The following is a 14,710-nucleotide window of genomic DNA, read 5'->3' on the forward strand; positions in this document are numbered from 1 at the left end:
CGCAGTAATGACGCCTAGAAAGAGAGGCGACCTGCAGTCGCAAAGAAAAGTTCTGGTTTAGATCAAAACGTAGTTATTCTCCTGTATGACAGACCAAATGTATATAATTAAAAAAAACAACTAAGGGTGTGCGAATATTCCGAATACAAATCGAATATGTTTTCTGTTCGATACGTAGTTGAACAGATGTTCGGAAAATCCAAATATGCGGAAATTACCGAATACACCAAACATTTTCGAATTCACTGGAACCCTCCCACCGCGGTTGGCCTCGGTGACCAACTCTGCCAGCAGGCCCGCGAGGCGACGACGAGGCAACACTTCAAGGTCCCCACGTGGGAGACCTAAGGCCCCGACGGCGAAAGCTCTACAGGACTATAAAGTTATCAACCAACCAACTAACCGCGTTTCTATGCACTGCACGATTAATCGCAAAGCTTTGCCGCGTGGAGTGTGAAGCATGCTCAAAACGCGACGGGGCAGTTTTGCGAAGAGTGCTTTCCTGACGTGTGCAAAGCGAAGCACGTGACGTCACCTTGGATGCAGACATCCATTGTAAAGGTATTCAGCATACGAGATTACTGTGATGCAAACTGTTTTCCGCTGTTCTTTCAAGCCGATTCAATAATTCGAGCTTTCAGTTAATTTGGACACATTTTTTTCTGGTCCTTCCAAGGCCGAATTATTCACCATGTATCCAAATTGATACTCAGGTTCTTTTTTTTTCGTGCGCTTGTATATATGCGACTATGTAAAGCAGCACGTTTGGTTTTCTAGGCATACGTGGGTCCTGAGCGTTTTGAGTGTGGGAGAGTTTACTTCATTCAGTAGTGATTGACAGGCTGTCTCGCCGTACATTACCACCCCCTTCTCCCACCCCGTCTACTCAAGAAGCAGCAACTTAATGCCACCTGCAAACTAATAAATTTGTTACATAATTTCTCCTAAACATCTGGTATTCCTCCCTTTATTCCCCTGGCTGCCCACATTACGGTGAGCGGGCAACGCTCTACCACATGTTTTGGGCGTGCCAAATTACCCCTTCTCTAAGCCCACTCCCCCACCCCTGCATGGAAGATTGGGAGGCCGCCCTGCAGGACCCTTGCCCGGAGCGCCAGCAATGGCTGGCTCACCGCGCTGTTACTGCAGCCACGGCCAGGTATTACTTTATAGAGCTTTACAGAGAGGTGTGAAACATATACTCTTGAGCAATCTTTCTTTTGTGGTGAAGAGATGCACCTGGCTGTTAAAAACGAAAGTGGCCAACTTCTGATGTGGCTGCCACAAAATGTGATGACAATTTACATTAGCAAAAGGAATTCAACTATCACATATTATGCTTTCTGCCGTCTTCATGTAGATATTGTAGAACAAAGTCTTGTCAACAGAGAACTTCTCTAGTCTTCTAATCTTCAAAATGCCAAAAAAAAGGCAGTCGAAGGCACTTGTTAACAGCATTTAATTCTTATGGAGTCAAACCACTAGGTGTCTGATATGCATTCTTTAAGGATGGGATGCTGCTGGATTCACTGTTGCAAAATTCACGGGTATGCAAGGAACAAGTATGCAACAAAACACCCTGTATAGTCACCTAAATTACCAGCACCTTTCTGTGAAGCAGCTGCGTCAGTTTGACACAGCCTCAAAGGTCTGATGGTTCTGGATGACACTTGATTTGCTTTTGCTGTGTAGGTGGGTGGGCTCTGAAAAATATGCCAGGAGGCCGTTGAAAATCCTTGCCATGGCGTAGAGAAAACATTTATCCAACACCGCGTTATGATGTCGCAACCTCTTCAACAAACCATTGATCCACAACAAACAATGCCACTCGCATCAAAATGCTTTTCGCAGAATTGCACCTGTGAGAAGTCAACTGTAAAGCAACAAACTGTTTTCTCTTTGACTCTGTATGCAACCAATGCCCCAGGTACGCATCAGGCACGCGCTATCTTTCCGGACCTTCACACACACCAACCAGGCACAACATGGGGCAAACGGCGGAAAAAACTGTGCACCAATTCACCACAGTACAAAGGCAGCAGTCTTTGCTGCCATCTGCCTGATGCCCCCAGAATGTACGCAGCGCCGTGGTACGGCCGCCTTTGGCAGTGCACAATGCTCCTCCATAGTGTGACAACGTGTTATGACCAGTAAAGGTACCAAGGGACTCTGGCACCGCAAGCGTGGCTAACAATGCTTATGGGAAACCATTGTTACCTTAAATGAGGTCTCAGGATGCAGCGTGCCACTTGATGTACTGAATGACCGGCGAACTTAGAATTCAATATACCGCGCTGTACTCCCGTGTTTTACACAGGAATTTTGAGGGGCTAATCTGTGTGCTCAATAGCAGAACTGGTTCAAAAGACCTAGGTTTGATATATCCAGTTTCAATTGTCACTACTACTGTAATGTAAACCTGTATTCCCTGTGGGCCGTGACCTCATTTTCTGATTGTAGTCCGAGCAGGTGAGCGATTTATACGTTTTGGAAGCGTGGAAACATATCTGCGTAGTGCATGCCATTGTCCTCACTATGGACTACCTTTGCAGTACTACACTAGGTGGGGGATATACAGTAAAATTCCGAGCAAGATCCCCCCGTTTCAAGAGCCGAAATTACACGAAAAGTGGAGAGGGGTGCTTTCCCGAAACGGCACTGAAATTGAAAACGGCAAGGACAAATTTTTTTCCTGCCAGACATCGTCAAGCTGCCGTCGGGTATCTTGGCTACGCCATCGCTGACGTATTCTAGGCACTATAGCTGATGGTGTCCAGAGACGTTTCCTCTCAGCGCGCTATTTAAATATGTTCCCATTTGTCTATTTTTGTTTTTGGTGTCAGCTTCTTTAGTCAATCAAATCGAATGGCTCTCTCGCAGTGGTCATCTGACGCCAGCCGTCAACCTTTAGACAGTGCGCATCCAGGCGGGTCAGCGCCGTGCTGGTGACATTCTTGTTTGATATTTTTGAGAGCTGAGGTTGGATTGGATTCTTGGGCTGGATAGGACTGGCAGTGTTGCCTTGGCAGTGTTGCCTAAGTGATGTGTGTGCTGAGAGTAGGGAGCGGGGAAGTGCAGCGCGTAATGGTGGTGGGTTGAGGGGTGGGGCTTTTCTGGAACTGCGTGGAAATATGAAATTAGCAGTGACGTTACGGGATGCGCTTGCTCGGAATTTTACGGTAGGGTCAGAAGGACAAACAGACAAATAAAGGCTCCATTTTTAAATACTAGAGAAATGAGAGGAAGACGAGGTTAACCACAAGGGTACCACGGTAAGCTGCACAGGGTAAAAGAAGAGGGGAGGCGAAAGGAAAAGGGAGGGATGAGGTAAAGAGCAGTTACCAGGTGAGGAGCTGCATCCCGCACAATTATAGTTACCTGTAGCACAAGCGCTGCAACAAGCAACAGTTTGCAGCACAAGAGCCGCCGATGCTCAAATTTTCATCTGGTTGCTAACCCCCCCCTTCGCTGCTATATGAACCATACTATGACGTTGACGAGGTAATCACCTTAGTTACATTACAAGCCCACTTGAAAACTACCTGCAGTTGTTAGAAAAACGATACTGAAGATGCAAAGAAGTGCCAAATGCGAAATGAACATTCCAATCTTCCATCCAAGACCCTCAATCAGCTCGTTACAATTGGAACATGCCTGTACACATGAAATGTGATAACAAGGTAAAAATTGTTTTCTTTTATTTACCAAACAGCCTAACGTGCATGGCTGCCTTGGCAACATATAAGACACCTTGGGTGCCTGATCTGTTAACACTATGTACACTATGAACTCCTTGCTGAGGCTCCAACCGAGCTCACAGCCTAGAGGCCTGATGCAGCACCACCACCCCGCCGGGCAGCGTTTTTCTGGCGGAAAAACTTCTTGCCGAACTCGTACGTGCTTATCATGATGGCACAGGCAGGAGCCACCTTGGATATGCGTGGAACAATGCCAGCAAACAGACTGCGCATGCCCTGGGTCTGGTACAATTCTCTCATCACAGTCAGTGTGCTAGAAGACTTCTTTCCTGAAAACAAAACAAAACAAAAAATAAACCTCAAGTGACTAATTTCTTTTCAGAAAAACAATTCCAGCATGAAGTGGGGACTTGCCCGGTCTCGACGCCATCGATGTGGCATCGGAAAGTTTCAAGAGCGGCGTCAAAATGATACTGCAAACCTCATTTGTGTGGTATGGCATGGAACTGGGTAGTGGTTCACTACAAATGTTTGTTCAGATATAAGCCAGCTCTTTGGGGCCACAGAACCCACATGGATTTGGATTTGATAATAATAATTATCTTTATCATGCCGACAGGTATGAAAGTGAGTTGAGGGAAAAAGCCACGAAGCATTGTGGCTTTTGCTGTTCATAACAGCAGCTTATAACCTTGTGCCACATATTGGTAGATGAGAAGGGTGTATGAGCCAATGACCTCTGGGATTAGACAATGCAGGATTGTGCACTATTTCATTTGCTCAAGAAACAAAATAGGAGATACTATTAATCCACTATTCGGAAATTCTGGTTGTTTGCACACCCCTTTCCAATCATGATGACTGAATCGCCATTGTTAACTGTTTGGCAGGACAGATTGTTCCGCCTTATGTATGGTGTTTTGTTGATTTTTTTATTTATAGCACCTGTGCAATTTTTATTTGCACATGTGGAATTTCATCCGACAGAAATTATTGCAAATTTATTGTTGTGATCACTGTTTAATTGCTGCCGGCAGGTGTTTGTTTCTGAGTCAATGAAAGTATGCTATAATAACCTAGTTTGTGAAGTTATCCATATGCACTCATGTTTCAAAACATTTGCCGTAATGGTGGAACATTTATTCATGCAGACTCCTTTTCATACCTGTCGGCATGAGTGAAGATTTCACCCTTAAACATAAGTGTTCTTATAGCATACATTCCTTGACTCTAAAACAAACACCAACCTTGCAGCAATTAAACAGTGATCATCACAATAAATTTGCAATAATTTATGTCGGAAGAAATCCCACATCTGCAGATAAAAATCGCAGAGGTGCATTAAATAAAAAATATTGTCACGTGCACGGTGACTAAGGATACCAATGATAGCAGGGGGAAGCCCAGACACAACAACACACTGCACACACAGAGCACAATCCAAATGGGAGTACTTTGAATTCATATAGGCCACCTGGATAGACAAATGCGGTTTTTTCTCGGTCTCTTTCGTCTACTTCGATTTGCCAATAGCCGCTTTTTAAATCAATAGATGAAAAATACTTCGCACATCGCAATCTGTCCAGTGAGTCATCGATGCGCGGCAACGGGTATACATCTTTCTTTGTCACATTATTCAATTTCCGATAGTCGACGCAAAATCGAAGAGTGCCATCTTTCTTTTTGACCAGGACTACTGGTGAAGACCACAGACTTTGTGAAGGCTGCACAACACCATCATCCAGCATCTCCTGAACCTGCATCTGGATCACTTCTCGTTCTTTGGCAGACACACGATAAGGCACTGTCGTATTGGGCGAGCGTCGTCATAAGTAATGATGCGATGTTGTGTGATGGGCGTTTGACGAACATTCGAGGAAGAAGCACAGCAGTGCTTGAAGTCCAGCAGCAGTTGCTCTAAGGCCCGCCGTTTCTCCTTTGACAAGTGACAGTTAATGTCGATGTTGTCAAGAGATGGCTCGTTAGTTTCTACTGCTGTGGATGCAAAACAGACCGGATCGTGCGCAATATGGTCAGCAAAAGCGATATCAGTCCCCGGGAACAAGTGCCGGTGCTCATTAGAAAAATTTGTGACAAGGAGTGCAGCCCGGCCATTGTGAAACGACAATAAACTTCGGGGAGCGCAAATGCCTTGAGCAAGCAGGAGTGAATGGTTCGCCTCCGCTACAGCATCACCGGCACGGAAATCGTCACAGGTAACTTCCACAAGAGCACTGCTTCGTGGCGGCAGCGAGACGCTCTCGGCGGAAACACGAAGTGCGGCATTGCAAGGACTGCTACTATCTTGTTCGGTAGATTGTCCCATCGAAAAATTGACGAGTCTATTTCGCAGGTTGATAACTGCTCCGTACTCCCGCAGAAAGTCAATGCCGAGGATAAGGTCACGGGAGCAGTCACTTAAAACAACGCAACTAATGACGAACGTACGTCCGTTAATCTGAATGCGAGCCATGAGCATCCCCTTTGGAGTAACTATATGACCACCGGCGGTTCGAAGGTACACACCTGGCCAAGCAGTGAGCACCTTCCTCAAAACAGTCGCCATGCGACCACTCAAAATTGAATAATCGGCACCGGTGTCCACTAATGCATTGACCGTAGTGCGACCGTCTAAAATAACCGGAATGTCCAGAGAAACGCTTTTTGCTTCCCTAGGTGACGGTATCAGCAGCTCGCGGTCGGATCGAAGCGGCGACAACGGGAGGTCTTCAACGCAGCGACTACCAGCGGCCTCGCCCCCGAAGGTCGCTGTTTTCAGTTTTCCCGATGAGGGCTAGACGAGCGGCCTTGGTCCTCTCACGAGGAACTGTGGGTGAACGAGGAGGAGCGCCTTGGTGAAGGGGAGCGGGGCTGACGCTGCGAACGAGATGAAGAACGCTGCTCCGCCAGGTACTCAATAACTAGAAGTCGTTGACCAAACCGGGGAGGAGGCGAGTCGATGCGGAAGCTGTGAAGACCGAGGCGTCGATACGGACAATCCCGGTAGAGATGTCTTGGTTCACCGCAGTGGAAGCAAAGTGGACGGCGGTCAGGCGTGCGCCAAATGTCGGCATTGCGTCGGGGCAGCGGACGATTGTCGAAGTTCTGCACTGGCTGCACTGAGGGCAGCGGAACTGTTGGTGACGCAAGAATGGGCGGTGGTGAAGGGAGAGCCTGACTCTGCAGAATTCGGCATATGTGGGACGATTGTCGGTCCCCGACAGCAATGGCCGGCTCGGAACTACAGGCAAAAGAGGGCCCTTGAGTGCCTGCCGCACCTCCTCCCGCACTATAGCAGAAACGGAAGTTGGCGATTGCTGCAGAGGGCTCCAGAATTTGCTTAGTTTTTCGCGCACGACGCTGCGAATCAGTTCGCGCAATGCATTGGGATGCCGCTCGGAAGATGCAAATGATTCCGCGATTGTGCTTGTATGAAAAGGTCGGTCATAAGCCACGGCACGTTGTTGTAGCACCTTTTCCATTGTGGTGGCCTCCGCAAGAAATCCGTTTACAGTCGACGGTGGGTTTCGCACAAGGCCTGCGAACAGCTGCTCTTTCAAACCCTGCATCAAGTGCCTGACCTTTTTGTCCTCGGACATGGCGGGATCGGCTCGCCTGAAGAGGCGCGTCATGTCCTCGACGTACGCTTGGACACTCTCATTCGGCCTTTGGATGCGAGAGTGAATGGCACGTTCTGCATGCTCGCGACGATCCGCGCTAGTGTAAGCCTCGAGCAGTTGACGACGGAATTCCCGCCACGAAGTTAATACTTGCTCTCGGTTCTCGAACCAGATACGGGCGCCGTCCTCAAGGCTGAAGTAGACGTTCCTTAGTTTGGCAGCATCGTCCCACTGGTTGAAAGCAGCGACACGTTCAAACTGAAGGAACCAGTCCTCCACATCCTCAAAGAGGTCCCCATGGAAAGACTTTGGTACCTGAGGGGCCTGCAAGGTGTAGTTACAGGCCGGTGCGACGCCCGTTACGTGCTGAGCAGAAGCACTGGATGTCATGGCGACTGCTAATGGCTGAAGCTCCGGAGACAGTCCCTGGAGCCGTCGACTGGCGTGATGTACTGGCGTGTCCAATGGCACAGGGCTTGCGCGACGTCTTGTAGATGGAGACTCTTGCATAGGCGATCGTTTTACCCAGCACCTCCACCAGAATGTCACGTACACGGTGACTAAGGATACCAATGATAGCAGGGGGAAGCCCAGACACAACAACACAGCAGCACAGACTCAAACGTGCAAGCGACACTTTGTCGTCCTTTTCAACTTCGTCCTCCTTTCACACTTCAGTCATGCGCCACCTGGCAACGCTAGGTGGCAATATCAACAAAAAAACACCTATACATAAGATGAACATTCTGTCCTGTTTGGTTAACAATAGCGATTCAGTAATCATGGGTGGAAAGGGGTGTGCACACATTGAGAATTTCCAAATAGTGAATGAACAGCATTTCCTATTTTTGTTTCTTGAGCAAATCAAATAGTGCACAATCCTGCATTGTCTAATCCCAGAGGCCATTGGCTCATTCACCCTTCTCATCTATCAATATGTGGCACAAGGTTATAAGCTGCGAGCAGCAAAAGGCAATTCTCCTCTGCGTATAGCCACAGAATTAGCATCCTTTGCGTTGCGCACACCCCAGTGGAGGTCACAGTGAGAGCCTTTTCACAGATCGCTAAACCCCATTAGTGATACCCCCATACCACAACGATGCCCCTTCAGCTTTGTGCATTTGTATGATGTTTCATTTCGTAGCAATATTTGCAACTCCCAAAATGATCTAACTTAAAAAAGTGACTACTTGCACAACCCTATGTGTGAGTTGATTTGACTTGGTATCAAGAAAACAAGGTTGTTTTAGATTTACTATACAGGCCTTGCCAGAGTTCCGTGTTTCCCTTCTTTCGCCAGTAAGCAACTGTGTACCACCGTGAAGCCAACCCCGCAAACACTCGAATGCGTATGGTGTGGTGTGCTGAGTGTGAGCTTACATCTCCATTTTGAATATGCCGTGTCAGTGGTCTCCTATGTTGAATTTCCATTCATTTCTTGCTTCTCACCAATGCCATCGTAGCCATATGATGGGTTGTTTAGCTCCGAATTGGCTCAAGCCTCTCGGAAAAAGGCAAACCGTTCTATTCCACACTGTGCGCCAAAACGGCGTGGATCGGCGCCGTCTGCAATGGTTGCTGCACATGGGCCACGAAATGCCCATTTCAAGATGCACAAGGATATAAAAGGTAATCGTTGAGTGTTTTGTTGACTATCGTGCACCAATTTCTTACTTTTGTGGCTGTATTAAAAGAAGAAGAGGGGATCAGAACAAACTTTTTTGTTTCTTGACAGAATGGGATGAAATGCATGCAACTACACATTGCAATAAAAAGACAAAAATAAAGTTTGTTGCTTGTGGTGATGAAATGCATGCACACTACACATTGCAATAAAAAGACAAAAATAAAGTTTGTTGCTTGTGGTGAAAGCCTGACACAGTAACGAAACATAGTAGGGAGCCGGGAATACTTTGCATGCTTGCCCAAATGTCTAATCTACTGTGTTCGATTTTTTTTTTTAAATGCGGTAATAATTTTTTACTAAACATGACATGCGTGTGACTGTGTCACTGCATAGAGCCATGTACTGATTATGAAATAATAAAACAACGGAAGGATAAAGAAACATTTCAAGACTGTATTTAAGTACAGCACAGTTTAGGGATCACAGCAAAACAAACTGGAATTAAAATCGGTTCCGCCATTGTTGTACTATGCTATCCACGAGCGAGGTGATCACATAAAAAAAAGAAAAAAAAAAGCACAATTGAGAAAACGGGCTGCAAACCTTTGCAAGCACTCAGACTTATTTGAAAGCACCAGAGCTGTAATATTTTGCTTCATTGCTGTCAGGCATCTTCTCTTCTTCACCATTGGACATTGTATAGCAGCGACTAATAAATGAGACAAATTGCACACAGAAAGTTCGATATTTCTGAAAAAATATTGGCACCTTCAAGTCAATTCGCAACCACTTTCCGCCGTAATGGCACCATGTGGAGCTCGGCCGACACCTGCATGCCGTCATTTTGAATTCTAGTCACTTGATAGGAACCGCAGGTTGAATCGGTGTGACAGTTGCGCTGTCACAGAAAGTTTGTGCCGGTTGTGAATTTTATTTCAATATCGTCATCATCATATGCTGTAGGCTTCGTCAGTGCCGCGCTGGCTTCATCGTCGCGTCGTCACTGGTGTTCTGTAGCTCGGTTTGTTTGTCCCCACCAACGGTCACTGTCGCCACTTGTGTTGTGTACTTGTCACACGAGATATTCACGCCTTTCCGATTCGTCTTGCTTTTGCGCTATAACTCCACCTCGTGTCCCTCCACCAAACATCACAAAGAAGAAACGCAGAAAACAACGACACTTGTGCAAATACAAGCGGATGTTGTATCTCGCAGGTGCAAAATAAGGCAAGGCTCAATTCATGGTTATTTTAAAGTTGATCAGCCGAAATAAAGTTAATTTTTCCATTTCACAAATTTTTCAGACTTTTTGTTTATTTGGACATTTTTCGCGTCCCCTTGAAGTCCGAAAAATCGGTCAGCGACTGTAACAGAGTGAAAGCTCTCAGCTGCATTGCGTTCTGGGTCCTTCCATCCTTGCAGCACTCCAGCAAGCGGAAGCCTTAAAGGCACTGATATAAGGGCAGCATGGCTTGGGCAACTCTGCTCATAAGCTTATATTAATGAGCAGGCTACGCTTCCTTTTTTACTTATCTCAGCTCACACCAGCTGAGGGGGCCAGAGGGCCACAGCTCATGGTGTGGGGTCACTGCTGGTAGATGTCACATGCCAGTAGGTGGCCATGACAGCTTTGTGCATCACCGCAATAACATTGGTGTTCTTGCTGATAGCCAGGCCATAATATTTGGTGAGCTTTTTTATGAGCAGTTGCGTGAGCCCACCTTTACCACCCAGTGGTTCCAATTTCCTGGCCTTGTTCACAATGGAGCTCTTCTTTTACATGATTTATGCAGTCTTCTTTTGTGGCTGCTATATAATTCCATACTGCTGCATAATCTCGCAACACCTGGAAAACAGCTGAAGACAGCCATCTGTCTCCATCACAGACAACTGCTGCATATCCCACATCGTTCTTGGCTAATGAACGGCCAAAAAGCTGCAATGCGGCCTTCACTTCCATTCGGCCGGAGCCAACTTTAGTGTTTTTTTTTTTTTTGCAGTGATGCTGCTGCCTCCACTGAAGGTATGTGGGGTCACTCTCTGCCAGCCATGAGCTGCACCCAAGGCAGAAGTTCAAAAGAACAATGCTGTCCTGCACAATCTCTGTATAGATCTCTGTTATGCACTCTACCCAAAAATGACAGCTATGACTGCACGTCAGTCAGGTGTCATCTGAATAACAGTCACATTTTCAGTGAAGCCAACCTCCATCTCGCTGTACACCTTTCTCGGAGCAGCTGCAGCATCCCTAAAGACGCTGTCGGCAACCTCCTCTTCAGCAGGCTTGAACAACCCCTTCAAGTTGCCCTGGAATCCTCAGTGGAGTAAACCGCAATGGCACGCATTCATGGTGGCCCAGAAATCATTCAGAGCTGTTTGCCCTTTAAACACCCTTGCACCTTCTTTCCTTTGACAGGACCACTAGGACTCAACAGGGCCAAAAGCAGTGCATGACAGCACCATTTTCACTTGCCAGACCAAGTCTTGTACCACAGTGCACACTCACAGAACACTGTTGACATTTTGGGTACAAAGTTTTAGCAAGCAAAGAGTTCACCGCGGAAACCTGCACAAGAATAAACTCAAGTGTCACAGGGAGCCAAAATTTGTCCTTCGCCTTGCTGGTCCATGAAACTCAACTTCCATTCAGTTGCGAACATTGCGTGAAGGGAGTCGCGAACACCGCATGCATGTGCTTCTGCATAGCTTACATGAAACGCGGCTTGAAGCACTCCTGAATGGTGTGCCGGTCGGGCAACAATTCATACGGTGAATTTTCAGCCATCACACTCGATGACAGTTGGGACTCATTCGCAGGGTGCGTGTCCATGTCGCATGTGCCAGAAATGGAGAACACCATCTCTGCCGGTGACGGTGATCTTCGATTTGTGTAGGCTCCAACGACGCAATATTGGCTACTAATTTGCGCGGCTGTACGCTGAGTTGTGAGAACCTCCATTGGTGTGTATTCCGTCGACGGGTTATCGGTGTCAATAGCACAGGGCGATTGTTGGTTTCGCTGCTGCAGTTTCACGGTGAAAGATAGCATGGCACATTATCCGCATGTTCAGTCGGCTTCTCTGCTTCTCATGCTGGCCGCTGTCTTTTTCTCACCGTAGGAGGCTTGCACTTTTGTTGCCTGAAGGAATTCTTCGTCGAAAATTTCTTCTCAAACGAGTGAAGAATCCATCACTATCTTGGGCGCTCCGAGAAATCCGAATTCTGCGAGTCAAAAGAAGATGCCGGCGTGGTTTCCGAAGCAGACAACTGCGATCTGCTGCGGATGCCTACTTGCCCGCTACTGCAGCAGCAACCAATTGGGAGACACCTTTCAGCACAACAACCAACTGCAGGCCCGCTTTCGTCGAAGGGCCCGTGTGACCACCTCCGGCAGACTTGCGCTTGTTTTGTGCTTGTGCAACTGTTACAAGAAGGTGACGACTGAAGAATTCAGAAACGAACTGGCAAGACTTTGAGCTTTTGAACGATACTAAGATGGCGGTGCTCGGTGGTGGGAAACACGAGATACAGCTTCGTGAGCTGCGGCAATTTTGTGCAATTTAAAGCTTTTTTCTCGCCCTGTGCACTGACAAATTTTTTTCGGGCACTTCTAGTGCATTTTCAGCAATAAACTTTTGAAACAATCAATGTAGATTAGGTTTTGCACATACAAAAACGCGTGGTTTCCAAAAGTCGATTTTATTTTTGCAAATTTCGCAAAAATTTGCAAAAATAAAATCGCGTCCCCCCTTTAGAAGAATTACCTGACTGCACGAATGCAGTCTTTCACTAGGTGCACTTGTATATTTCGGCTGGAGCAGCGGTAACATATTTCGATTAGGACAGCCAAAGTAATCACTTCACGACTTCCCTGCACAACTTGGGTGCCATGTATCAAAGGAATACTACACCTCAATTGTAAATCTGTAACTAGACAAAATTTGATTGAACAAACTGGAGTGACAACTGACAGAAGCTTAAAATTAAGTGCCCGTAGTTGGAGGCTGCAGAATGTTCGCTGACATTAGAAGTATTGCGCTGCTCACTGCATACAGAGAACCTTGTCGACGGTTATGGTTACAGCTTTACGACTTCGACATTTGCACCGAACTTGGCAAAACAGCAATTTGAACAAAATCACAACGCAGCTCCTGCGTTCAGCATGCCCCGAAAAATGAACAAATGCTCACATCTGTTCAGCATGTGCCGAACAGCCTGAAAGACGCAGGAGCGACAGCAGACTTTGCTAGTTATGTTTGCTAAACACTGTATTGGCAAAGCATTGGAAATGTCGCGTAGCAACTACTAATCCTCAAAATTGCATTACTAATGGTGACTTGATTATAGACGTGCAAAAAATTTTTTAGGAGATCAATTAAGAAACGAATGATCAGAACATAAGTAGCTAATTATGATACGTTTCGAATGTCTGACGATGATAAACAGCATGTGAATAGGCAGGCACAAGCAGCAAATAATGAGCAACATTCGGAACTACTCCATCCCCTGCCTGCCAACGCAGCCTAATGACCTTAGAAACATTACGCTGCCTTGCCGTTAGGATTAACTTTTGCATGAAATTACACCTCAGCAGGCATCCTGCATTTCTAGCAGCTGACCTTCTTTTGATAAATATGTTTAAGAAGTCTATTTTTGCAGGTAATGTTTGCTATTCAAGTAGTTATGCAAGTAGAAATGAGGATTCCTATATTTAAGCTCTTTATCACAGGTGTGACACCAGGCATTACAAAGATAAATGAATTCTGGCCAGTCAGACACAAAACAACAAATTCATAGATGTGGATGCTTATGAATTTGATAACCGAGTGCATTCCTGTATGAAAAGCGTTGGTCTCTTTGCAAAGAACCATTCTAATTCGCTCCAAACACGTCAAACACCCTCAACTGTGCTTCACAGAGTTTCCAGAAGTGGTCTTGAACTAACAACGAGAACGCTGTTGTGTTGACAGGTACAGTGACGAGTAATTCCTATTGTTTGCTCAAATTTTTCATCTCAAATGCATTTTTGGCACAGTGTGGACTGCCAGGAAACGGTTTACGGTCAATTTCATTAGAAAAGCTTCCTTCTGAGCAAGACCAAGGCTGGCTGGGTTGGGGTGCGTTGTCCTGAAACAGCTAAACAAAATATTAATAGAAAAATGTAAACCAGACATTAGCGAACCTTGCAATATTTCCATTTCACCCAGCTCTATCTGCCTGTGAGTCTTGACGACGTCAAAAGGCAAGGTCAGCACAGCAGCAACCTGTAACAAAAGGGATTTAACCATCAGGTGAAGAAGTCATAGTTGTTAGAACATCTGCATTCAGTCACTTACAAGTTGCTGTTATACTAATAAACAAAAAGCTTAAAAGAAAATGGAGCAGAAAAAAAAAAAAAAAAAAGAAGCAGCTTCCAAAAAAGGAACCAAAATGTCAATGCATATTTCCCTCGCACTAAGATATGTTTTAGGCAGTATCCAGCTCATCAGATATGACGTTTCAAAAATGTGAGCATTTAATCTACAGAAGGGTGATGGCCTAACGAGTCTCAGCATAACCACTTCAGCCAACAGCTGGCAGTGCATAACACAAACAGCAGATATAACTCCGTAAACCTAACGTGATAAGTTCAAAGAACAAAAAAAAAAGTCAGCAAAGTATATTCGAAATGCATCATGGAGTTCGAATATGGACAGACTTATTAGGAAGGAATGCCTGACCAGCTGACTGCTGCTGACCAACTGCACAGGAGACTGCACAAAGTA

The 14,710-nt window shown here is 46.1% G+C and overlaps 1 protein-coding gene across 1 annotated transcript in view; it reads right to left on the reverse strand.

Moving 5' to 3' along the window:
* Positions 1-3,657: 3,657 nt before the first annotated feature.
* The window catches only part of LOC146186171 (mitochondrial glutathione transporter SLC25A40-like), a 39,706-nt gene continuing 28,653 nt past the window's right edge, over positions 3,658-14,710 (reverse strand). Inside the window, exons 8-9 of the mRNA XM_084607072.1 lie at positions 14,128-14,209; positions 3,658-4,027 (exon numbers count right to left, since the gene is read on the reverse strand). Coding sequence (XP_084463198.1) covers positions 3,822-4,027; positions 14,128-14,209 — 288 coding nt within the window. The 3' untranslated portion in view covers positions 3,658-3,821. The remainder of the gene's footprint in view (positions 4,028-14,127; positions 14,210-14,710) is intronic.

This window comes from Amblyomma maculatum, chromosome 6 (assembly GCF_055883805.1).
Source record: "Amblyomma maculatum isolate TAMU_Amacu chromosome 6, ASM5588380v1, whole genome shotgun sequence".
Classification (NCBI taxonomy): domain Eukaryota; kingdom Metazoa; phylum Arthropoda; class Arachnida; order Ixodida; family Ixodidae; genus Amblyomma; species Amblyomma maculatum.